Raw genomic sequence first — 26,778 nt, 5'->3', positions numbered from 1 at the left:
ACAAAGTCAGGTTTTATTGACATGAAACTTAACCAAGTAATAAAACATTTTTTATTTCTGTAAAATAATATCACATTTAGTCTTTTAGTAGACTTTACAGGTCCACAGCTGCAGTTACAAACCCAGGCATATTGTCTAAGGGAAAAATTCCCCAAAAATGGGCAAAGAAATACTGAGAGGTCCAGTAAATGTTTAGGTTTTGAAGGGGCAATTATAAAAATGAACAGAAAAGTAGTGCACCTGCATTTTAAACTAAAACAAGTCAGTGTGCTGGTCATTTTTCCCAGTCGGAGTTTTACTTTTTAAAGTTTTTTGTTAAACCAGAAACAGACAAGAGTACAGTCAACAGTAGCTGTGTATAATAGTTACACACACACACACACAAATCAAAAATACACAAATTAAGTAGGCTGTAGCAGTGTATGACATATAACCAAAACTTCATCACCACTAAAGCCTAAACCATCAATAAAAGTCATTGTCTAATGGGAAACACAGGGGTAATAATACTCAAGCAAAACATTTGCAGCCTGAAATAATGACATCCAAGTCATTTAAATTCATTTAGTGACACCAGCTCCTTAAGTTTCAGTTGAGTTTGCAGCTGATTCCGCAAGGAAGGAATTTGAATACCCTTTTTCTGAATTCAGCGCAAGTGCGTGTCAGTAAGTAAAATGGGAGCAGACCAAGAATAGTTTTAAATCGATGGATATACCAGTGGTAAGTGTTCCCTTTAACTTATAAGCTCATAAGCTTGTGTAAGCAGTGGCTGCTAAAATTCATCCACTGGCCTTAGTCCACACAAGCATTTTAAATACAAAATGGTTGTGCTGTGCTGTCGTACCGTGTGTGTGTGTGTGTGTGTGTGTGTGTGTGTGTGTGTGTGGCTTGTCTGAGGACCAGACGAGCCACATCACATAGCTCTGACAGTGACATGCAGAGGTGGGAGTGTGATGATATGGGGCTGCACAAGTATAAAGGTAAAAGGTGTTGGGGAGATGGCATTGATAGATGGCGCCATGAATGCTTTTGGATATAGCTGACATGATGACTCCCAGTCTCCAGAAGACTGGCAGAAAAGGAATATTCCAGCATGATAATGATCCAAGCACACTGCCAACATCATACTGAAGTTCTCTTTTTTAATATATTTTTGGGGGCTTTTAGCCTTTATTGAAATAGGATAGCAGAGCCAAGACAGGAGAGCTGAGAGAGAGACCAGGGGAAGGCACACATTAAATGCCCTTGGGGGAGATTCAAACCCAGCCTCTGCATTACCCTTATGGATTGCCTGCTCAATACAGTGAGCTAAACTGGCTCTGTGCTAAAGGTAAAGAATTAAAAAAGCAAATCTATGACCTGGCCTAGTATGTTGCCCTACTTAAACATCTAATGGGGTAACTCACAGAGAATGATAGAACAACACAACTTGACCCAGGAAATCTGTCCCACCATAAATAAAGGCGGCCATATACTGAAAAAAAGAAAGATTTGAATGTCTGTAATGAACTTTTGCACTATTTTTATATAGGTGATCTAAAATGTAAGCTTTAGTTTTACATACATACATACACTTGGCACGACAATGGCATTTAATACAGTAATCAGATCACATTTAATTCACTTAAAAAAAAAAAAATTCCAGCTGAGCAATTTTGTGCAATACAATAACTGGACAAAGTTTTATTATAAACAAGACAAAAATGATATGGGAACTGAGAATAAATAAGTTTAGACTGTAGCTGTAAAGACTGCAAGAGATTTGCAACTCAAAGTTTATTCCAAAGAGAGGTTGATGCATGGTAAGATGAAGCTGTATCGCCTCAAGATATTTTCTTAGTTCTTCTGATAAAAACTGGGCTGCCTATTGACATCTTACAGTACGCAAAGGAACAAAGGTTTGTTATTTAGGATGCAGAGATTGTGAAATCCCGGGGAGATATAAGCTTGAAAATATCAATTTAGCCAATTGGCCATTTTTTTGCTTATTGCTTATTCATTTTTGTTGCCATTCATCCCTCCCTTCTCTGCCAGCAACCAAAGAAATCTGTAAAAAAGATAAATAACTGAACCATTTTACTGCTAACGAGTTAACAAGTTTAATACAGATCTAAGAAATTAGATCCCACATGTAAAAACAAAAACAAAACACTAGCCTCTGCCATCGGGGATTGTGATATTATTTATGGATAAGCTGATGGCAGTCAAGAAGGTGATATTGGTCAATACAGATGTTCTGTTGAAACATCTGTGCAGCCTTGTTTATGTGCATAGTTATGCATTTTATAGAATGTTGCTTTTAAAACAGCCGCATGTTGGAAACAGAAGTGATAAATATGCCTTTAATGAATTTTCATGGACAGTTGTTGGGAAAATAAACGATTTTAAATATGCCTCGTGGATCTGGAACGCTAAATAAATTCACAAATTTGCTGTTGCTGTAATTCAAATTGCACACGAATGAAAAATCTTTGACAGAGTTTTGTTTAGACAGGATTTTTTCTGGTTTTCTGTAGATGTTTGACGTAGAAATCACTCTAATCTGAAACAAGGAAGTATGAAATTGGTTTAACCCCTAACCTCAAGGCTAAGGTTATTCATCTCCTTTTTGTCCTGTGCTTTATTTGATCCTGCCAGGCGTTAATTATAATTGGCTCAAAGAAAATCGAATCAATCATCAAGCTAGCGAGCTTTGTTGTCCCTTAGAGTTGTCATTCTGAGTCAGAGAGAGCGAGAGAGGCAAACACTGTGTCAGTGAGAGACCGAGTCAAAAAGAGAGGTGCTCTGGGTGTGGTGATGACTGCTAAGTATTGTATGTTGACGCACTAAGAAGAGCGTGGCAGGAAGCTGATACGGGATGACACTGATGTGTTTTGACAGGCCATCACGTAACCCTCTTCTCATAGGTGTAAAAGCTCCAATTTTAACTTTCACTGACAGAAATATGTTTCCTTTTTAAAGGTTTCGAGCCCCACTGGAAATGCTTTGTGGGGTTTTTTTTGTGGCTTCTACTTTCCAGCTGAAAACTAGATGATGACCAAAGTGAACATACTTACCTTTTTTAACTTTTTTAAGCGAAAGAAATAAAAACACTTAATAAATACAAATTTTTTAAACTTTCCTAAATTTATCGAATCTTGTAGATTAACATTTAAAAGATAGATTTTTATTCATCTTTATTAATTTCCAATGAATTCTTAACTTGAAGATGCTAAGCTATGTATGTTCTGGGTTATTATTGGGGTTTAGTATGCTGATGGATAAATGATTAAACTTCATAATAGCTCTATCGATGATGATCTACAGGGCAAAGATGGAAAAGTCACCACTATCATTAAGGGGGCAAATTTTGCTTGCTGACAGGCCAGGTTGCACCCAGCATGTGTGGATGCACTGCGCAGAGGTTTATTGGATGAGGATTTGCATTATTTGCCGTGTATGCATCAGACACTGTTCAGCAAACAATATTTTTCAGACACAGTTTTGAGAACTATTGCAGACAGTAAAGCTCAGTCAAGAAACATTAGACATTTTGGAAAGTCTGTTTTTTCCTGATTGCATCATGGTCGTTTTGTGCGCTGCCGGGATTCTCTGTCTGCTCCTTTGGCTGGCTGTCCTGTGCCGTGTCACACATTTCTATAACCAGCATGAGTGAAGCAAGGCTCGTAAAACAACAGACTTCAGAATAAAAGCATTTAACAGAGGCCGTATATATAATGCTATTAAAATGTATTTTGTAATAGTGTAAATCTGACATGTCTTTTATAACCCATGTTTCAAATAAATAACAATTTAAATTCATGCAGAACCTGCATTAAACTCTGATAATTAACATCTGTTAGCTTTGTAATGCAATAAACATTTTTTTGTTTTTTTTAATAAATCAAGTACATTTTCCAACAAAAATAGGGGCTTTCTTACATTTTTGTACATTAATACATCTTTGGCTTAAATGAAATTAAAGATAACATTTTGGTGGTGTTGCAAAAACATTTTTTATAACTAAAAATATGCAATAAACTATATCTACATGTCAGATAAAATCTCTCATGAATGTGTCTCCTTTTGGAGACTCCTCTATTAAATACTGGGCGGACTGAGACATTAATTTAAGGGTATAAATTGTTATGTTATATTTTTCTATAAGGTAAAATCATTTACAAAGCAGTAATTGAATTTGTAGCGGTTTCTCTCCTGTGTATGGTGACCATGCATCACTTGAAACTCCAAGATGATGTTATTATATGTTACAAATGTCAGAGGCTGTCAGACAGAGTTCTTGTTTTAAGCCCAACAATCCAAGTGGGACCCAGTGAGCTTGAGTGCAGCGGAGGCAAGAATTTTAGAGAGATGGCTTCAACTTCGCCAGGTAAACAAACAGACAAGCAAACAAACACGATTCAGTGCGAGCGATTCTCTCGTGTCTATAAAATTCATTGCTTTTGCTCGCTCTCTTTTATGAGTGTCTTTTGAATGTGTGCAAGGCCATTGGACAGGCAAACTCTCAAACATCCTAACATATAGCACCAGCTGCAGGCAGAGACAAGTAAACTGTCAATTTACCCTTGAGGTTTACAGCTGCTTAGCAATGATTTAGAGCCTGAAACCTCAAACTCTGCAAGATTTAAGATTGACTGTTAGCCTTTTTATCAGGCAGAAAAACTTGAAATGGCATCCAACTTCTTATCCTCCCTTGAACTTGTAGCATTACATATTAATATTAGGTTATTATATCCGAATATAGCATGAATATAAATGTGATCACCGAAAAGTAGTGTCAAATTTAGAAACCTTAATCCTGGATAAGTCCTGCATTATACCCAAGACAGTGCAGGTCAGAGAAACATAATTCACATTCAGATCAATTCATATTTTCCACATCTCTGTAATTCCACATGTATAAACTGAAAAAACAAAAAAACCTCTCAGTTACCCATTGTTGTCAACCACCTTCCTGTAAGTGAATGTAGACATTATTATAGACTCACAGGATGGCTGGAAATCCACAGTTTCCAGGACCAAGGAATGAAATGTGTGTTCCTGACACCTCTTACCAGCTTTTATCCGTTTATCAATTGAAGATTTCTATCAGATTTCTGCAAATGAGTTTATTGATTCCATCAAGCTGGGGAAGTTTGAGGATACACATCAATCACCATGAAAATAGACAAACGCAAAAAAAAAATAATAATCTGACAAAAACCAACACTGGAGTCTGGCAAAGCCAAAGAAAGCAGTTCTTTGTTATTCTTCTGACCTTTAATGTGATTGTTCAGCCCTGTTCACAAAGGGCAAAAACAACAAGCTGTAGATTACACGTCAGTCATTATTCCAAATGTAGACACAGAGCATAAAACCTCCAAGGCTTTGCAAATATTAGATACAGTTTTTGCTTATAGAGCATACTCTTAAATTACTTTTTTTAACATCTACTTTTTTTCACAGTTTGAGTCCTGCTACAGTCTTTGATCAGTCGGGTAGATTTTTTTTTCTTCCTTCTTGGTTCACCGAATATAGTCTTGCATAGCGGCTAAATGCTTTTCAGAGAAAGATAACTATAATCAAACCAGGTTAAGCAATTAATGTGAGTAGTTGCCGGTTATACACCAATCCTGTTATGAGAAACCAGTGTGGTGCGGGCCAACAGGCGCCAATCTGCTTGAGTTCATTTCCTGAGCTGTAACTGATGAGGGAGCAGCGGAAGTGATGGAGAGCAACGGCTTCTCCCTTATCACATAAAACATTCCTAGAACTACTCCCTGTTGTCAGATTTTATAAAACATATGTGGGAGGAAAAGATAAAAATCACCCGGGAGTTCCTTTTTTCATAAGTTTGATCGCTTATTATCTGTGGTACACCAACATCTAACCCTCATCTCTGTGAAAGAAAGTGAAGACCCCAGAGGTTTCAGCTCACTGCCATGGCCTCTGGGCCACGTTTGGCCAAAGTACCTGCACGCTGAGACCTGTTAAGTTAGTATTTTGATAAAACTGCCATGTTCCCTTCGGCGCTGTCTTATCAAATCATGCACATTTCAGTCATTTAGTCATGAGTGCCTTGCAAACCTATGAAACAATAGGTCTTGGCCCCAAATCAGCAATACAAAGTATGTAAATTTTGGATAAAATCAATCGCATAAAATGAGCAGCCTGAGTGAGTCAGAGATAGAAAGGCAGTGCATTATGTGAGGAATCCATTTTATCCCCGTTGGATCTTCTCATCTTTTTCACTTTGCCTGTATTTGAGGAGGTAGAATGAGGCACAAGCATCTGGCTGCTCTTAAAAAATGTATCGCTAACTGGACAAACAAGGACAAGTGCAATAAAAAAAATATGGAAGAAATAATAGAGTGCAGATAATATACTCATCAGTAGTTGCACACATATATATGTTAGTTGGATACAATGTTCAATATTTCTGCAAAAAAACTAAAAACAAAAACTCACATATAGGTACATAAGAAATTTAAGATGCTGCGAGGCTTTTCTTCTCTGGCAGCCTTCAGCCTGTGAGCACCTTTGTGTTCATTTGGGTGTCTGTCCTCACTGGGAACAGCAGCTTGAGCGTGTGGGGAGGGTGCAAACCAAGCATCGCAGGAACTACATCACAATACATGTAATGTATTTTCACAATGTACCTGCATTTCTTTTTATAGCAGGGAGTTATTGCATAACTTTAATAGAATGGCTTACTGACTTTGATGCACATTCTTGCAAAAACTATACTCACTGGAGCAAGATATCTGCAAGGTGCCATTAAGCCTTGATTTACTGTTGATGGCGGATCATGTTTTACTCTGTCTGCCAACTCTCCCTTTGTGACAACAGTATATTTGTCTCCACGGGCGTTAAATTTGTAACCCCACCGCTACTTCTGGATGGGTATAATTTTGTTATATCGATCTATTTTGTTTACACACTTTGAGCAGATTTTTTTTTTAAATAATTTGCAGTTTCGCTACAAGAAACATGGCAGCAAAGTCTTCTCCTACAGCTGTTTGAAAGCTGCTCTTTTTCATTCTGCCTGTATATTAGTGCCATTAGCATTTTATCAATGACGCATTGCGATAAAAGGTCAGCTTTTGTGTGAAAATCAATCACCCTTTAACTTCCCTCTTGAAGCTGCCATCGTCTCCCCGTGTGATTGATAATTTGGGTTAAAGAGGTCAGCATTCAAAAAATTCATCTAGTTTGTGCATCAACTAAAAGTAAAACCAAAGAACAACAAAAGCATTCAGCAGCCTGTAATCTGCCTGGCACACGTTTCAGTCTGAGGTAAGGCAGGTCACGTTTAAACAGCAGGGACCAGAGGTGTAATCAAAATAAGGAGAAATCAAATGCCAAGTAGACTTACTAATGCATTTATTAAATCTGCAATGGTCACCAATTAGTCACCTTTTTCCTTTCACTTTTCTACATCACTGTGTTCCTGCCTCTTTTCCCAACTGTCACTTTCATTTATTTTTCATTTTACTTATTATTACTGCCCCTTAGGTTGCTCGGTAGTAAATGCCAAAGAAATTACGTAGCCAAACCTTAATAAAAAAAAATGACTGCACACACCTTAAGACATGCAACTGGGTGGGCACACATGCTGCCACATAAACTGTGGGTTTGTGTGAAACGCATTATTTTTCATGAGAGAGACAATTTGGGAGCACAGGGCTCGACTGTCCCAAGCCCTTGGTTAATAGCTACAATGGCATTGTGTGCTATTGACTGCAGTATGACAGAGCATGGTGAAGTGATTACAGAGCAATAGAAAAAAACCCAGCTGGTTAGCCAGAGAAATGAAAAGGTCCAGCAGCTACAAGCCTCTATGATTATAGAGCATCCCTGATGCTGTGGCCAAGCACAGAATAAAAGCTCTGATCTAAAACCAGCTGAAGACACTAAAACAGATGTAGTGAAAACACACAGAAACTTTGAGTCATGCAAACTAGTTTTTGCAACACCACTACAGCACACTGACAGCATGTGTGCACATAGGTACCCTCACATTTTCTCTTTGTGCTGATTTTTCCTTTACTCCCTCACATATGTATTTCCAAATTACTGCCAGATTTCTTAGATTTCGTTGTTGGGTTTTATTTTAAGATCACAGTTTTTCTCTCCAGGCATAACATAATTAGCAGATGTTAGTAGTAGATGATTCATTCAGTGGCCCATCCCTATAGCTGGTGCGCCGGAGATCTCCCATTCTCATAAAGAATCTCGTAAAAGAAAAATTACAGCTTTTTATTCATGGTTTTCCTAATCCATATGGAAATGCCCTATAAAGACATAATATAATGTATATACTGTAAATAGGTATCTTATGAGGGGCTCATTAACTAACACTTATTACAGGGAGTAAATTAAATTAAAAAGCAACATTTTTTCTCTTGTTTTTCTTGTTTGTTTGACTGTTTACACACAGGCTAACTGGAATGAATATTCCAGCACCCATCATTAGCAACAAAAACTGGTTACGACTGCATTTTGTGACGGAGAGCAACCACCGCCACAAAGGCTTCAGGGCTCAGTATCAAGGTAAGACATGATTGCTTCATTTGCACATCGTAATAGAGGGCCCCCTACATGAACAAAAGGGTTCAGCGTAGGAAAAACACACTGTAATTACAAAACATGTTTTTGATCTTTGTTAACTGAATATCAAACACTTTGATTAATATTCTCTGTAGAGGGCATGAAGGCTTTTTCTGCTTTAAATCAATGACTTCAAAGCACTTTGTTAATCAAATATTTGAGAGATAAATACTGTATATATATTCTCACCCTCGCAAAACTACAGCTCAATAGTCTCTTACACTCTCATTGTTTTATAGCCTGACTTTAAGTCAGTGTATGTGCTGCATGGACTACTTGCTGCATATACTTAACCTCGAAGTGTAGCCCCAAAACAGATTTGAAATCTGCTTGTTCACTATAAAGCTCTATACAAACATTGAATAACATGCATGTGGCAAATCGTTGTAAATGTAAGACAAGCATTCATTCAGGTGCATGAAAAGTCACCTTTGTCCTCTCCTTTTAATTACTATGTAGTGGTCAAGCAGTTTTTATGAGTTTTCATATGAACATAGATATTATTAAACAGACAAGCACTTAGAGGTTTTATTGAGCAGTGTGCTTATAAGCATGTATTAGTTCTCATCGAATCAGCAAATAGATTCACCTCCTTTCTTTTGTACTTGTGTGGAAATAACCAGCTGACCTAGAGTGCAATTCAGAGGAGAGGCATTGTTCCAGTACTTTCAAATTCAAATAGCCTTGTTTTTGCTTGTTTTTTGCTTGATACACCATTTTACCGCTCATGGCTGTTCTGTTAATAATGACAGCCACTTGCATCACCTGGCTTTTGTTTGCAATCTGGCCCCTGCTGTGTTTAATTAGACTTTCTTTAGATAAGTAGCATTGCAGTCCTGGGGCGGCTTTTTGATTCTGCATGGTGTGTGTGTGTGTGTCCCCACTACAAGCTATAACCATTAAATCCGCTCTGACCAATCAATTTCCATCCACCGTTTAAAATGTGTGAGTTATATCAACAGGCAAACATAATAAACAAATAAATATATAATCTAGGTTTGATTGAATTGCCAGGGCAACCCTTTAGATTGCATCATACCCTTCGGACTAATGCCTTTTGATAAGATGATGCTGAGCAAAAGCAATTACAGTTTGATGTTCTTCATAGGACCAAGTATTATCCAGAGAAAGAAACACTTGTACTGTATCTTCTCACATCTAATACTGTAACTTCTTTTATCTAATGAACTCTTTCTATTGCTCTCGACCAGTGAAAAGCTCTGGAGAGCTTAAATCCAGAGGGGTAAAATTATTACCAGGAAAGGACAACACTAACAAACTGTCTTTGAGTAAGTCTTTTATTTTTCTTACGCAACTGTTTTCATTGTTTGGATTTTTTGTTTATGGAGGGCTTGTGTTCTGGGTCTTTGTTTTCTTTCTGTCGCTTCCCCCCCCCTTTTTTTGCTGCCTCATTCGATGAAGGAATTAAGCTACAGTACTAGATTTTGCAGAAGTGCAGTCTCTTTTTCTTTCTGATGACCTATTTCCCCTGCTGCCCAGGACTTCCTCCCCTGCCAGAAACTTATTGAGCTAGATCAGCCCTAGTTAGGTATATTGCAGCAAACCACTAAACATGATCAGCTTCTGTCAGACAAAACTCCATCTGTCTCATTCTATTCTATGTAAGCTACACATTACACAGACTTAAGCCTATGCACTATGTGATCTACACACATAGCGGTAGTCAAGGTTGAGTGACCACTCACTTGTCAGATGATTTGTGTACACTTAGAGCGAAGTAAATGCATTCTAATTGCTCGCGGAGCTCTGTCATTAACATAAATCTGGAGTAGAATTCCCTCTAACTCAACAGTGTGCTAAACACTCAGATGATAACAGGTTGTAATCTTTATTACCTTATGTGTCATAGATTCTGCACTGCATGGAGACATGAATAATGCAGTGAGCTCAAGTCTTTTCTATGAGACAATACTGTATATCATTTCAGAGACTGCGAGGAGAATGCTCCGTACTGTATGCCTTGTGGATTTACTCCGTATAATTGAACTCATAACGACATTATAACCTGTGGCGATTAAGTTCAAAAATGAATGAACTTCCTCAAAGCAAGCAACATGCCATTAGAGCGCCGCACGCTAAAACTGAAGGGTCTCTGTGTGTGTTTGTGGTGATGTCTTGTTGCAAACATTGCAGCAGACCTCAGTGATAATTATGCAGCTACATATTTCATGAGTTTAATTTCCAGTGCATGCAGACATTGATGTACGGATCATAATGTAAGGGGAACGTGAGCTTGTTAAGTCAGAACACATAAGCTGTTTTCCTGCCTCTAAATCGCCTCTCTGCATTCTTTCCATGGTAAAGGCAATATTCAATATAAGCCATATCTCCAAGGCTTTATCTAGTCTACGCAAATTATTATTATGTATGGAGAGTCTGACTGAGTGATTATTGTTGCTCCTGCAAGTGATAGTTTAAGGTTATTTAATCCTCTTAGTGCCTGTTGGGCCCAGATAGATTTTCCTCTATTTTGTTTAGCTCACGTAAGAGTGCTGCGTTTACCCTTGCCACTCACTGTAATATCACAAAACACAACAGCACTGCAAAAAAGCTGTCAGTTAAAAGTCTCTGACATTTCGAGATGAGGTCAAACCGTCACGTGTCAGAACTTTATGATTCGTGAAAGCAAAAACCGTTGAACATGCAGGGTTATCGGCTATTCAGGTGCTTGCTGTTGCAGTGGGTGTTTTCTGAAAACACTGGGCTTTAGCAATTCAAGTGTCTCTCTCACAGTGTTCTTGGTCCCTGTCTTCTCTGCTTAGTGAATGAAGGAGGAATCAAACAGGTGTCTAATTACTGCCCTGACCCAGGGGAGCCGGAAAACGGCAAACGGATAGGCTCCGATTTCAGGTGAGTTGTTGTTTCGCAGCTTGAGTGAAGGATATGTAGCGTATGTGCAGATGTGTGCTGAGGGATATTGAAATGAGTGCTCCGCTTTCAGTATTATAACTTGCGCCACATGACTGCATGTCATGAGTTTTTACTGTCACAATCTATTAAGTCAGCAACAGGTGTGCACATAAACTAGTGTTAACCAGTTTATTCTCCACCTGCTGCAGATTTCAAACATTCTTTGTTTTATTTACTGTCATTTTAGTAGATTCTCAGTCTGTTGGCTATAATCTTCTTGTTAATATTGTGCAATTTAATTTGTCTCAGTGCCCATTTAGCAAGCATAGGAAAAAGATAACAGGGAAAATAATATGATCAACTTTCAGTCTCTTTGTTCTGTTATGTGGCATGGTTTGATTTTTTTTTTCAATCTTATCCTGTTATGTGTACATAGGGAAGCCCAGTGTAGTCACCTGTGACAGTACAAGTCCATTGTCATTGCCTCGCTTTACTGCATCATATACTCGTTTCTTTGTAAATGAATGACCTGAAACAAATAATGAATTTGATATTTCATCAGGAGTCATTTTTGAGGAATTGATTGCTTTTTTTTCGGGCGTTAATGGTGTTTGCTATCTTCTCAGCATCGGAGCAACTGCTCAATTTACCTGCGATGAAGACCATGTGCTGCAGGGTTCCAAAACGATTACCTGCCAACGCGTTGCCGAAGTCTTCGCTGCTTGGAGCGACCACAGACCCGTCTGCAAGGGTGAGCGGGGCTTCCGATGAGCTAATAAAACTGTTTGATTAAGGCGGTGCCTCTGGATATATGCTCCATGCAGATAGAGGAAAGTTCATTGCTGATAATTATGTATGAAAGCCTCTTCTGCTACACTCTGCTTTTCCATTCCAAAATGCCCTCACTGTTTTTCTGTGTTTCATAATACCTGGAGCACCTTTTAGAATTTGATTAATGGAAATGTGACTAATAGACCTCCTCTCTACTTTTGCAAACAATATATTACCTTTCAGTCACATTACAATGCATGAGTTATTACTCTGCCTTCTGAGCGCCATTTTCATCAATATTTATTGTGAAGTTGAAATTCATTTTTATGGGTCATTTAGTGATGTTTATGCTGTGTGTCCAGCACAGATCTTTATATCTTTTCTATATACACAGACAAGTATAAAATGATAAATATGTAAAAATGCCGTTTGGCCTGAATTTTTGGTCACTGAAAGTACAATGAAAATGTTTGGGTTGACCTTTTTGCCTTTAAAGCTGCACCAATTCTCCAAGGTACACTTACTGAGAGATTTTAAATCAGCTTTCCAGATTGGAGAACTTTATGAACTAGAAAAGTTTGAGCTGTCTCAGTTAAGATCAGGGCTCAGTGGGGATCACACACTGTGCTGGAGGACTCCTTTTTCTTCATGTTTCTCACAATGGTTCTTTATTGCTCGTGTACGTTGGGGGTTATTATGTCACGTCATTCTGCAGAACGCACTTCAGACAAGTCAGTGATAATAGCAAAACATTTAAAGTGCCAAAAAAGTTACACAGGCTGTATATCTTCTCTGCTTTGATATTGATATTCCTCTTATACTGTTGCAGTGAAAACCTGCGGGTCGAATCTACAGGGACCGTCGGGGACGTTTACATCCCCTAACTTTCCTATCCAATATGAGAGTAACTCACAGTGTGTGTGGATCATCACTGCTAGTGATCCGAACAAGGTAGGAGAACTTGTACACTGTCCATTAAACATCCACCACTACTGTTACAATGGTAACCGTAGCAGTCGATGTTTGAGGTGAGGATTCAGTAGTGACAAGCCTTGTTATCTTGGCTTTTTTCCGCATTTTTATGTGTTAATAAAATAGCGGTAAATTCTGATACAGTAAATCACAAAAACTATGCATTCATATTCACCTTTCTCTGCTCACCTCCGCATTGGAACAAAGCAGTTACTTCCAAAATATAAATGCAATAGACAAAAGGTCAAGATTAGAAGCCCGGTGAGGCTCATGATTGCAATAATAAGAGTAAAGGTTTTGTGTAGTGCCAACCTGCAATTCCATTAAGGTAATAAATAGTAGACCAACACTTGTAAAATTTACCTCTGAGTAATCTCTTTGCACTGCACCTCCCTCATTAGTTTTATTAAAAAAAACACATTATTTTGTTGCTCCTGAGCACCATTACATTTGTACTGTGAAAATAGTTCCTTCCCTGTAGAGCATTTGTCGACGTATTTCCTTGGAATTTTTGGATCTGTGTTTTATATGCATCTGTTTTTTTCCAGGGTTACCGAAGTTAGGAGGGGCTACATAGAATATGCATATATTTCCATTTTTTACTTTCTGTCATTAATGCACATGGCAGGAGTAGATGGCATTTCGGTTCTCACTAGATTACCAGCTTGACTGTGGCTGTTGGCAGCCTAGCGATTCGCTTCATTCATCTGTGGTCACGGAAATGGGGAGAAATAATGATTGATTGAGACCAGCTTTTCCCCAAAGTGAAGAGGTCAAAGCTGTTTTCCAAATGGTCATTACTGCTCTCCTACATAAATTTGTCTTTCTATTGGTATTCTATCCAGTGAGCCATATACACAGGGGTGTCGACTAAGTACTTTCCTGCTAATAAATAATAACTAACCAACTGACGCTCATTCAGAACTCACTAGGACTGGCAAGTGCCATAGCTTTGTGCCACTGTGCACTCTCCTAGGCAAACAAGCCATTGACTTGGCACTGAAACTTGGTCCATTAGTGTTATTATGGTAATTATGCTTATTTGCGTGTCGTAATGAGGCTGTTATACATACATATTGTGCAGACGCTGCCCAACCCATGGCCAAAAGAACGAAGGCTATGGATGAGCAAGCGGCCATCATATGGTTGTCATCAACAGATGTGACACTGGTGTCATTACGGCATCCTTCCTTTCATCACTAATCCGTGCAGGCAAAGTGCAGGCTGAGATAATGTGGCATGTTTGTGTAATGCCTCTGCAGCAGACACGATTATTAGTGTAAGCAGCTGTTGCCAGTTTGATCTTTAAAAATGTCATCTTTTGTGACGCTATGTACATTTGTTAAGGGGGTAAAAAGATTCACCAGTGACAGCCGACAAAGATATCTCAAGGGTAAATGCAGACAGGCAATTAATAATTTCATATGCTTAAGTTTGCTTTACTCTGATTGGTTCTTAAAATTCGATTTGTGTTCTGCAGTGATGCTGCTGTCAGTTTCTATATTGCTCTGAAGGATGCTTGCGGTGTCCTTTGTCTATGCTGCACATCCCCATTAACATTCACTCTATAAGCCTTTTCCTATAAAGAGTCAAAAATCTGATATGAGTTGTGTTTTATATTTTCCCTCTATTCCCCCGAACACCACTGTTGATTTAAGTTTTCGGGTAGTTTGTGGATATTTGATTAAAGTACCAGAATACATTGTATGTTATAGCAGCTATGTGAATTATGAAAATAGAAGGAAGCGTCTTCGGCTTTTATAGCTCTGCTTGATCAAACATTGAGCTGTCCTCCTGTGCAAATGTATATGACATTACATGGAGTTTCTCTGTGTAGGCCTGCCTTTTGCAGTTTAGCTACAATATCTTCAGCAACATTTTCCCAAAAGGCAAGTTATGGAAATGAGCAGCTATGTTATGAATATCATAAAAATTAGATGGTGGGTTATTTGGTAATAAATCTTTAGAATAACTGCTCATCTGATTGAGAGGGTTTGGCCTATTTAAATGAACGCAATGAATAACATTGACTGGCGGGGTTAGCAATGTCTGTCAGGAGACCTCTCTGTTTGAATCACTTTAGTGTAAACAGCTTCCACAGGCAAATGGCGACTTTCAGCTTCATGGTTTTGTTGAAATGTATTGAAAAATAAAAAAAAACTGCTGACAGACAAATTGACTTCTCAGCAAATGTATATAAACTGCAATATACCACGCTGGCTTACTTTATATATATCATTCAGTAGAGTGTTCTCAAATGTTATTGAATGGTGTAAGGAGGGCTTTGCTGTTTGCAAATTCACGGCCAATCATAGACTGTCATAGTGACTTTGTATTTTACAACAGGTCATTCAGATCAACTTTGAAGAATTCGACCTAGAAATTGGGTATGACTCCCTAACTATTGGAGATGGAGGGGAAGTAGGTGACTCTAAAACGATCATTCAAGTGTAAGTATTTCATAAACTACTTCATTGGATAGATTATTTTAGCATAATATTGCAGTCAAATCTTTCCAAATCTTTTTGTGAGTCGACATTAAAAGAAATACTTGAACAAAAGAATCCTTGAACCAGTTAAATGACTCCACCACTTCAAGTGTGGCTTACTTGTTCAAGTTACTTGTGTTTTTTATCTGCGTATAACAATGTTTGTCTTCTAATCTGCTTAACGTGTAATGAAATCTCTCAATAGTGAATTTTGATCCCACACTGGCTTGTTTGTCTTATCTGCAGGCTCACTGGGAGCTTTGTCCCAGACCTAATTGTCAGCATGTCCCATCAGATGTGGCTTCACCTCCAGTCTGATGAGAGTGTTGGCTCAATTGGATTCAAGATCAACTACAAAGGTACACACACTATTGTGCTGATGCCATCTCTCACTGCCTCTATTCATGTCTGTCTCTGACTGTCTCTCACTAAAGCAACAATTTTATTTTCCTGTCTGCCTTCCTGCCGATCTGTCACTCTTTTATCTTTCTACTTCTTAAAAAAACTTTCTTAACCCAACTTCCACACTCTTCAACTGCACCTATACAGATAATCTTAAAGAAGAAAAAAAAAACTATCTCAGACTATTTTCCTTGACGTAATCCTCTGCTCTCCCCCTCCCATTTCCACTCTCTTTCTCACTTACTTCATCTGTCCGTCCCCCTCTTTTCTCTTCTCCACAGAAATTGACAAAGAGAGTTGTGGCGACCCCGGTACACCTCTGTATGGCTATCAAGAGGGAACTGGCTTTTTAAATGGAGATGTTTTACGCTTTGAATGCCAATTTGGATTTGAGCTCATTGGGGAAAGGATGATAACCTGCCAGAACAACAATCAGTGGTCAGCTAATATCCCCATCTGCATATGTGAGTCCCATACTTGTTTTTAATGACAGCGGATAAGCAATTACTTATGTGCTTGGAAGGTTCACAATGACACTGAGCTATTTGAGAAATAATTACAGAGTTGTTTAATGAACATGCAGAGCTGTGCACACAGCACATTGTGTGAAATGGGAAGTTTTTGTTCAAGCTTGCTTTTTTAGGTGGTTGTTGTTGTTGTACTATTTAACTGAACTGGAGAAGGTAACATGCACTCTACTGTTTATCATCCTATGTCAAGGCATCCCTCTCCTTGTAGTTACAACATTCCTAACCTATCTCCATAACAAAAAACTAGACTTGTGTTCCTTCGATTTAACTGCCTCCTTTGGGACAGTGTGCAGTATTCCTATGCACCTATATTCATATATGTCTGTACTTTTGTACAGTTCTCTGTTCTGTCCTGCTTACAGTTTCATGTTTCTCAAGCTACTCAGCGCCCTTGGGAGTAAACCTGTCTCCAGTTTGCTGAGCTACTTATACAGTACTGACATTGTTCTGTAGAGATCTTTGTGCCTGGTCCTGTTATGGGAGATTCTGCAGTGTAGACATGTCGTGTGGCCAGTGAGAGTTGCTGTAAAACAAATTGCTTACTCGGGATATATAACTGATGTTTTTGCCCTCTCTGTCACACAGTTCCCTGTTTCTCTAACTTCACTGCGCCCATGGGGACGGTGTTGTCTCCAGACTATCCAGAAGGCTACGGGAACAACCTTAACTGTGTTTGGCTGATTATCTCTGAGCCTGGCTCCAGGATCCATTTGGCCTTCAATGACTTTGATTTGGAGCCTCCTTACGACTTTCTTACTATCAAAGATGGGGATCAGTCAGGAGCCACAATACTGGGACGCTTCTCGGGGGCTGAAGTTCCTTCCCATCTGACATCCAATAGCAACGTTTTGCAGCTCGAGTTTCAGGCCGATCACTCGATGTCTGGGCGAGGGTTCAACATTACCTATAGCAGTAAGTGGCTGATCAATGGGTAAATGAAACTAAAAGAAAGAGAAATGCATTCACCCTCTACCTTTCATGGTTAGGGATTTTTTTGGTGGTGTCTCAGGTCTGTCTGACCTGTTAAATTTGTACAATTTTTAGACGCAGTTAACCAAACAAAAAATAATTACTAAGCGTACTGTGCAAATTAATTGTATTAATAGAAGAGGAATGAAGTTTAGCAGAACCTGTAGTTTATATGAATGAGCGTGTTCTCAGTCACAGAGCTTTATTGTCGTCCTTGTTGCTCTTTTAGAAATTGTGTTTTTTCCTGATAATAATGGTTATAATTTCTTGGCAGGCATCTTTTATAACACACAAGGACACATTACAATTCATTGAAGCAATGGACAACAAATATTTTTTTAAAAAAAGGTTAATAAAACCGCTGGCAGATTACAGCTGAGTTTTAATAGGTGTAACCCTAGCACAGCTTTTCCAGTCAAGATTTGAGCAGAAAAGCTGCAGCATAAGTTAGGCCAATAGTACCTTTATAAACAAAAAGCGCCATTTAGTACTGTGGAGGTAGTGCTTAACTCAGATGCCTTATTGTGCCGTTGTAATTCTTTTGCTTTTCCTCCGGTGCAATTCACAACAAGCTTTAAAGACAGAGGCTATTGTCAACCCTACGTGTATAGAGCAGACCTTTGTATGTTCTTTTTTCCTCTCTTACGGACAGCTACATCCATTTCCCTTATCTCTCTACTACTCAAAGACCCAATTTCTCATTCACACAAGAGCATTTGTCACTAGATCTTGTTCCTTCTCATTACAAGCTTTTGGGCATAATGAGTGCCCTGACCCTGGGATACCGTTGAACGCTAGGCGCTTTGGGGACAGTTTCCAGCTGGGGAGCTCCATCTCTGTTGTTTGCGAGGATGGCTTTATCAAGACACAGGGAGCTGACACCATCACATGCCATCTGGAAGAAGGCAAGGTGATGTGGAGTGGACTCATTCCCAAATGTGAAGGTAATTAAATTGTAATTGCTAACAATTATGTGAATGAGTATAAGTTAACTGCTGAACTGGGATGAGAAAGAAAGAACAGAAACATGATAAAAAAAAAAGTGAGTGGGTTAGTGTGGAACACGGAGTTCAGTCCATCTAAACCGGGCTAGATTTATTTTCAGGTATCTGTAACTCCAGGCCTTTGGTGACTCATCCTATAAGTGTTTTCTTTCAATATTTTTCATGTGGGTATGAACAGATTACCGAGAGGTATCATCTTTAAAACAACTTTTTTCTCTTTTCTACCTCTCTCCTCTCCTCTCCTGCTTTCTTTGTCTTCTTTATGCCCCCTTACAACTCCTTCCACTGCTCCAGCTCCTTGTGGAGGACACTACTCAGGGCCATCTGGTGTCATCCTCTCCCCCGGGTGGCCAGGCTACTACAAAGATTCCTTGAGTTGTGAGTGGGTCATTGAGGCCGAGCCGGGACGCTCCATCAAGATTAGCTTTGACAGGTCTGTATGACAGTACTGCAACAAGTCAGCCACTGAAACAAAGACACATGTAGAGTGACAAAATCTGGAAAAGGACTTAATTCCTGGTGTAATATAATCACATATTGTGCTGCAGTAGTCATATACCTACATGCAGACAGACACTCATGTATATATCCCTTTAGTTTATGCATATACAGGACATGTACACAAACATAAATGGCTCCCCTTGGCTGTGGAAGCCTCTGAGTTTGAAATAGAAAGTCAGAGGAGGAAGAACACAGACTTTGGTCTAGTTTCCAAAAATGTTGAAAGCCTCAAGTAATCCTTTATCTTGCTTACCCGCTTTGCTCACTTCCTGAGAGAGCTTCAATAAAAGAAAGTGGGGAAAAAAGGAAAGGGAAAATCTTGCTTTGAAATCTTTATTTCTTAATATTAATAAGTGAAATCATGAAATTCATTCATTCGTTCATGTTGTATAATTGTTGCTTTTTCAAAGGGCTTCCTTTACTGTGACTTTTTTTTTGTTTTATTATTTATAAAATTAACCCTCTTTTCCTCTTCCCTCACTTAAAATGAGCACAGGGTTTCTCATGCCTGTTTAAAGCATTACACCTATGATGGCACTATACTCGAGGCAATCTTCACAGTTTCTTGTATCAGTGAGATAAGAATGCATAAATTTCAGTCAGGAAACGTCAATAAAATTGACAGATATATCTGTGTTGATCCCAGTTGTTTGATGGGGGGGTTAAGAAGGTTGCAACAGATGCATAGCAATGTCACATTTCCAGGAACTATTCCAATTATTGGAATTTTTGCTGTAGCGCTTATTTTTTTTTTACCCATTGCAGAAAATTAGGATGTTTTTCTGTAAAAGAAATTACATTTTCTTTTTACAGCTTGGTAATACTGTGTTAATATTGGGATAAAAACAAGTGACTTAGTTACAAAAGAAATATCAAGTAAATACTACGCAATAACCCGTATCAAGACTGGTTACACCTGGAAACACCAGGTTATTACAACTTTAAAGCCAGTATAAAAAAAATCAAATACACTGATATTATCATTTTATTGCTCCTGCCTGTTAAGCAAATGTGTAAATCACTAGACCTTACTGCTAGACCTTCTATACTAGTACTAATTGGTTTTGCCTTGTAAGTTTCCACATCACTACGCTCAGTTTGTGAGGCCTTATTAACCTCAATATAAAAGTTTCAGTGTAATATTACTCAGCTCAACCATTGTTGGTACAAAATACAGGGATATTGCTGTATGTTTAAGTGGTTATAACTTCTTGTTGTTACCTTATTACCTCAGTATTGTCACATTTTTACCAAACTGTATGAGGTAACCAAATTTATTTTTAAACAAATATGTATACTTAAAGTCCATCTGTCCTTTTGTTTAACTTTTAAGGTTTCAGACTGAGCTCAGTTATGACTTCCTGGAGGTTCACGATGGTCCCAATCTGCTCTCTCCTCTGATTGGCTCTTTTAATGGAACCCAGGTCCCTCAGTTCCTGTTCAGCAGTAGTAACTTCCTGTATCTGCTCTTTACCACCGATAACAGTCGATCAAACAGTGGCTTCAAGATCTTCTATGAAGGTGAGAGTATAGTGCTATTGCCTGTAATTTCTTCACAACAAAAAAAGGATGAGATGAGATGGTACACATTCAGTTCTATAATTAGACATAGAGAATAACATTTTAAACAAGTTCAACTGTGCTTCAGCTAGAGGCACTGGAGACTGAAGTTGGTCAGCTTTTCTGGTAGCACTTAAGTTTCTGAAACCAAATGCCAAGATTAAACTTTGTTGAGGAAATATTTCAGGTCTATTACATGTCAAGAGCACTAGTTATTACCATAACAAAATGCCTCAATTAGCGTGGGTTCTCTAACTACTTGAGTTCAGATTAGTTACTGTGATTAACATTTAAAGGTGATACATTTTAAATTTTTCATAAGTGCTTAGCTTAGCTGGAGAGGTCCGCTCTGCTGTTTTTAATTTTAGATCATCTCTTGTCTAGTGTTAAAGCCTCACAATTCACAGTGTACATTTCATGCTGGTTATTAGTTTACCTGGGGCTCTTGGCTCTTTGGTAAGGCAAAGAGGCAAGCTTTGTATATTAATTGTAGTCACTTGTCGAATATTGTCGGTTGTTTAGCTTTGACTATAAAGCGCCTTGAGCTGACTTGACACTATCTGTATAAAACTAAATTGAATACAACTTCCAGAATTCTTCTCATCAAAGGCTGTGCACTCTTTGAATGTTTACTGTTTATGATAGGTTTGTTCGTTGAGCACATAAGCTTTGCCTTCAGTTGTGGCATTGCATTTAATCTCTTTATGATTGTGATTGCTGGTGCAGAAGTCAGACTCAGTGTAAGTTCTTAATTGAATGTAACTTCATTTAGCTTGATTTATAGTGCACTCTGTGCTATCATTCTTGCTTGGTCTATCATTGAGGCATAGCATTATGTCTGTCACTGCTGCTATATTTATCCATACATATTTTTCTGCTACTCGTATTCCCTCTTTGAGTCTTTTAGAAAGTACTGCTGGTAAATATTTTGTGCAATAAACAAACATAAAAGTGGCTGTTAATGATGTCCAACAAAGCAGTTGAACATTAATTATTCTGACTTCTTGGATAGAAGCTTCATAGTGGTCATTATAAATTATCCAGGTAGGGGAGAAAATCAAACACTGTGCTGTAAATATAAACAAACACTCAAAGTAAAAAGGACGCAAGTTCAATGGAGTGAAAGGGTTTTTTTTGTCCACAGTGCACTTGATGTCTGTGGAGCTGTGATCCCAGATGACAGTGACTATGTGGGATTGCACTTCTGTACCGACTGGCAACCCAAATCTATTGTTAACAATGTACTGCCACTTATCAGGTGCAAATGGTAGCCCCATGCTTTGAAATACAAGGTCGCAGAGTAAGGTGAAGTTAATCTAATCAAAACAACTGAAGCAAACTATTAGCTCTACAAGGGTACATAATTTGAAATAAGACTCGGTATACATCATTATGCATTGAATGGTAGTTTTTGAAAAGTCTAGTACAAATATATTCTGGACATACGGTGATTTATTTTCACAATTGTTTGCACTAGCACTATTACCCCTGTCACTCCAATTTGATTCATAAGACAGAGGTCGTTATTATGTCTCTGTTATTGACTGAAAGCAGGCCACAAGTGCTTTTGTCTTATTACGTTTCAATCTCGAGTGCATTTTGCTTTTGTTGATGAGGCCATCGAAAAGCAATAACAGTAAGATCATATTAGCTTCTTCCATTGCCTTTTTGGACATATCTTATTGCCAAAATACTTCTGGGAAAACTAGCCTACTTCATTTGTAAAATTAGTCTGCAAAATAAGGGTTAGTTATCCTGTGAATAAAGTAAGGCACAGAAGCACTACATCATTCCCTTTATGTCTAGGAAAATTCGACCTCTTCAGTTAAATAAAAATTACAGCATGCTATACAATTATTTTAGCCACATACATTTAAAACATACTACACGGTAACGTATTTGACATGACTCCATTGGCTTGGAGATGTAAGGAAATTATTTTCCCACCAAATACCTGCACCCTAGAGGCTACTGCTAGCAGTGATCAATGACTGCTCTGCATATTAAAGCAAAATTCATAGGTTTCTCTACTAAAAACAAGTATGATGAAAGTAGTGCAAAGCAAGCTTCCTACAGAGGCTTACAAGAGGATAGCAATCTCTCTGTTATCACACAGGTGGGTTCACACTAGTTATTAATGACAATTATCTATGGCTTATAAATCTTCTTACGCCATGCAACTCTGCCCTATTGCTACAAGGAAATTCTGCAGGTCATACAGGTGACAAAGCTTTTCAGATTATATATTTGACTTACTTTGAGTGTTTGTGTTTTGAGCTATAGGTCTCTGCAGGGAGTGCAATTACATGTGTATGTGCTGTACTTAAATACATGCAGTGCTCACAGTCACTGACACCAGATGTAACATGTGAACATATGCCTGTTTTAAGCTATATCTTTGTTACTTTGACTTTACATAAAATAATAAACTGTCTCTATAATTCCAGAAAATTAATCCTTCCATGTTAAGATTCTTCCTCGCCAGTGGCCTGACAACCGCTTACACAACTACTGTCAGTCAGTGGCTAAAATCAGCATATTTCTAGTGCATCAAAAGCAACCCTACTTGGAAGAAATCCAAAAGGCGGTCCTGGAAATCACAGGGAAAATGGGGGCATCTCTTTACAACTTGCATCACTGCAAATTAAGAGAGATGAAACTAGCTCACTGTAGGAGTAAAACTATCAGGCAAATGTGTTTTTGTTTAATAAAAACTTCAAGTGGTCTTCCAGTAGCTGAATAGTATAGAAGGAAATGAAGTGGATGCGCAGTTTCACCAAGGTCATACTCTGAATTTGCTCTCCCCATGGAGCTGCTGCCCTTTACTATCCCACAGTACCTGTCTAAATGGCATGAAGATAAAACCCTGTTTCCTTAAAAATCAAAGAAGCTGACAGCTCTATCAAGGTTATTCAGGAAGAAACTGTCAGGCATTATGGCAGTCAATGCAATAGTTCATTTTTCTGCAGTCTCTACTGTGTACTAACATAGCCTGGTTTGAAGAGTCGTTTGTTTGTCATAAGAGGATTCTTTAAAGTTAACAGTAAAAGAAAGGCAAAGTAAATCTTTTTGCGTTCTATATTATGCATGCGACCTGACACCTGCCTTTTGTTGCTGTGATTTTTAACATCAAAGCTTCGATCAGCACTTTTTTAGAGGGAAAATGTGACACGGAAGTTTCAGTGAATGCAAAAATAGAATTGGCATTTCATGTTTCATGAATGCTGTGACTTCAATCCACCTGAGGAGTGTAAAGGTCATATTATATTTAGTATCAAAATAGAAAAGCCGACGCTTTTACACTAATGCTCTGCTTAATACCAGGTGCACATGTGCACACAAGAACTGTGAAGAGTGTGGCTCAGTCAAAAACATGCAGCTAGTTCATGCATAGCTTAGTGCAACACTAAACACTGCATCTAGAGCCTTTGTAACCTGTGTGAAGAAGATCCAGTATACACATGAGGTAAAATCATACATAACTTCCTTTAAATATCAATGTAAAGACTGTCAATGTAAAGAGAATGCTTAATTTTTATTTCTACAGTGGTCACATTGGACACATACTCCTGTATGGATCCTGGTATCCCAGTGAATGGCTTGCGGTTAAGCCACGACCTTTCCATCGGCTCAACTGTGACCTTCCAGTGTGACCCAGGATATAGACTGAGCCACGAGGAGCCTCTAGTTTGCGAGAAGAACCACTTTTGGAGCCACCCACTGCCCACTTGTGATGGTATGTATGCATTCCTTAATTAAATATTTCAGTGAATATTTAACATACATTTAATGGGATGTAATTTCTTTAACTTACAGTATGTACTGACAGTTTTTAATCGCAGTACTTAAAGGATATTGCCACCAGTAGATGGCACAGACTCTACAATGGCAATTATGTTCCTTTGATTCTTCTTAGTCCTAAAAAAAGATGCACTCTGACAAAAGGTAAAGACCCAGCAATGGGTGTAGCAACATTTAGCACATAGTAGGTTTGACAAATAAAAAAAGTGCCTTTTATTCATAAAATACAGTGCCTCTAGTGCTTTAGTGAAAAACTTACTGAGGTGTTGGAAATCAAGTGATATGGAAGACAAATTTTGCCTCATGATTTGATTTGATAGATTTGATAGCCCACATAATGCCCTGGGCTGTATTTGAGCAATGTTGCTTCTTGTGCTGTTTACATTAGTATCACACCTGAAGAACATTTGTGAAAATGGTCACGGATCACTCAGCAGAAACAAAATAACAAGTGAAATACATGCAACGTTTGGTATGCCGCACATATGACTCAGTACCACACTATAGTTTCATACCAGTGCTTGTTCTGAAACTCATTTTATATCTGGGAGCATATTTTTGCCAAGGTATGTGCCAGACTGGTGCCAAATGCATTGGCTCTCTGCCTATGGAGCCTCTGAAGTAGATCGTTTGCCAAGCATACTCATCCACTTTTAATGACTTTATGTAATTTTGGCTCATTAATAAAATATTTGATGTAATTTAGTCAGTGGGTAAGGATTCAGGCCTTGATGTGTTGTGTTCGCCGGAAGGCCTGTGGGTGGAAGGAGAGAGGTTTCGAGTAGGGGGTGGGTGTGTACAGCTGCGGAGCCCAAAGCATCCCAGTTATCCTCCAAAATATCATCTGACATCCATTACTTTGAAAATGTATACACTCACAACAGTCCTACTTCTAATATTTGTCAACTCTAGCTGTTTTGAGGAAGCTATTCATGAGCTTGGTTGCAAAGCCACCCGTAGGTCAGAGAGCACGTACTTAGGCAGATGCAAGAAGGAAAAAACCCACAAATCTTGTCACATTTCATTAATGCTGAGTTCAAAAAAGCTCTGCCCTTTATGTGAAACGACAAAATCTAATGACAGCATGAGAAAAGGGTTACAGGCTTGAACAGTGTTCAATTACACCAGTTAACCTTTAGACACATTAATCCTTACCCCACCGATCCACATGCGTGACATGCGTTGTCCCTTTCTCTTCTTCATTTCCTCTACATGGGTACAACTAAATTATACCTGACTGAAAATGAGTTGAATGGTAACTGTTTCTCTTAAGAATCAATTTCTACCTTGAAGTGACAATGATTCTAAATCCAGATGCTATAATCCTCTGAATATGCTTGTAAGTTATTTTGTGTTCTAACTAAATAGATGATCATGTTTTGTAACAATTTCTTTCAGTTTAAGATACTATGAATTAAGAAAATCTGGGTGGATAACTAAATGTATGAATAATGTATTGTCATGTTAGGCACTAGGGCTGGTTTGGAGTGCACACATGTGGCAGATTTACAGGTGCAAATAAAAATAGCAAGACAGGATGTGATATGACTCAAATGCATTATTCATCTTAACCTCCCCTCTGTCTTCAGGTGAAGGATTTATTGGTTCATTTACAATTTACGCTTTTTTTCCAGCAACAGTTATCTTTCATTATCTTCTTGTTCCATTCAGCATCATGTGGCGGTGATATCAGGGGACCTGGAGGGATCATATTATCACCTGGCTACCCTGAGCTGTATCCTAACTCTCTAAATTGCACATGGACTGTAGAAGTCAGCCATGGAAAAGGTAGGAGAATGCATCTATATATTTGCATGCAAGCTGTTAGTAACAGCTAAGATGCCCCAAACACTCCAACTTCCAAGCTTGAGGAAGATACACATACCACACCCTCTTTCCCAGTGGGTTCAGACGGCGATTTTATATATAACAGTTTTTATTTATCTAGTCCTTTCTACAGTGATCGCATATTTAGTATTCCCAACAATGACCAAATTATGTAACCATAAATTAAAAGGACACATCTCTCCCTCCTCAAAAAGGTTCTAGAGATATAAAAGTGATTTATTATTATAAACTGAAAAAAGTGCAACATGTACATTTAATCAGGCAAAGATCATTTAAATGCAGGGCTTTTATTATTGGATGGTAGCCAGGCCATGAGTGGTGGCTCCACAGTGTAATGGTTTACGCATTTGGGTTCGCTACTGGAGGGAAACACAAATCCTTTGGTGGGGTTGAATCAGGAAGGTCAACTAATAATATATCCACTGGATTGGATATGCAGAGTATGTGGTAACCCAGAATATAAGTAGAAAT

General features: G+C 38.4%; 1 protein-coding gene across 7 annotated transcripts in view; it reads left to right on the top strand.

Annotated features, from left to right (window-relative positions):
• Positions 1-26,778, top strand: part of LOC146377328 (CUB and sushi domain-containing protein 3-like) — a 233,650-nt gene that overhangs the window by 71,194 nt on the left and 135,678 nt on the right. For 6 of the 7 annotated variants that reach the window (XR_014801636.1, XR_014801635.1, XM_084943657.1 and 3 more), the window contains exons 6-19: positions 8,420-8,532; positions 9,801-9,878; positions 11,373-11,460; positions 12,087-12,211; positions 13,061-13,182; positions 15,550-15,653; positions 15,939-16,051; positions 16,376-16,558; positions 17,210-17,536; positions 18,343-18,537; positions 18,892-19,030; positions 20,432-20,619; positions 24,206-24,394; positions 26,131-26,247. Coding sequence is in view for 5 of the 7 variants with exons in the window: in XM_084943657.1 (XP_084799783.1) it covers positions 8,420-8,532; positions 9,801-9,878; positions 11,373-11,460; positions 12,087-12,211; positions 13,061-13,182; positions 15,550-15,653; positions 15,939-16,051; positions 16,376-16,558; positions 17,210-17,536; positions 18,343-18,537; positions 18,892-19,030; positions 20,432-20,619; positions 24,206-24,394; positions 26,131-26,247 (2,081 nt within the window). In the remaining 2 variants the exon portion in view is untranslated. The remainder of the gene's footprint in view (positions 1-8,419; positions 8,533-9,800; positions 9,879-11,372; positions 11,461-12,086; positions 12,212-13,060; positions 13,183-15,549; positions 15,654-15,938; positions 16,052-16,375; positions 16,559-17,209; positions 17,537-18,342; positions 18,538-18,891; positions 19,031-20,431; positions 20,620-24,205; positions 24,395-26,130; positions 26,248-26,778) is intronic. The other variant, XM_084943659.1, reaches the window with a different exon arrangement.

This window comes from Perissodus microlepis, chromosome 11 (genome assembly GCF_051167445.1).
Source record: "Perissodus microlepis isolate ML-2025 ecotype Zambia chromosome 11, ASM5116744v1, whole genome shotgun sequence".
NCBI classification, from domain to species: Eukaryota; Metazoa; Chordata; class Actinopteri; order Cichliformes; family Cichlidae; genus Perissodus; species Perissodus microlepis.
This window is presented reverse-complemented; position numbering and strand designations above follow the sequence as displayed.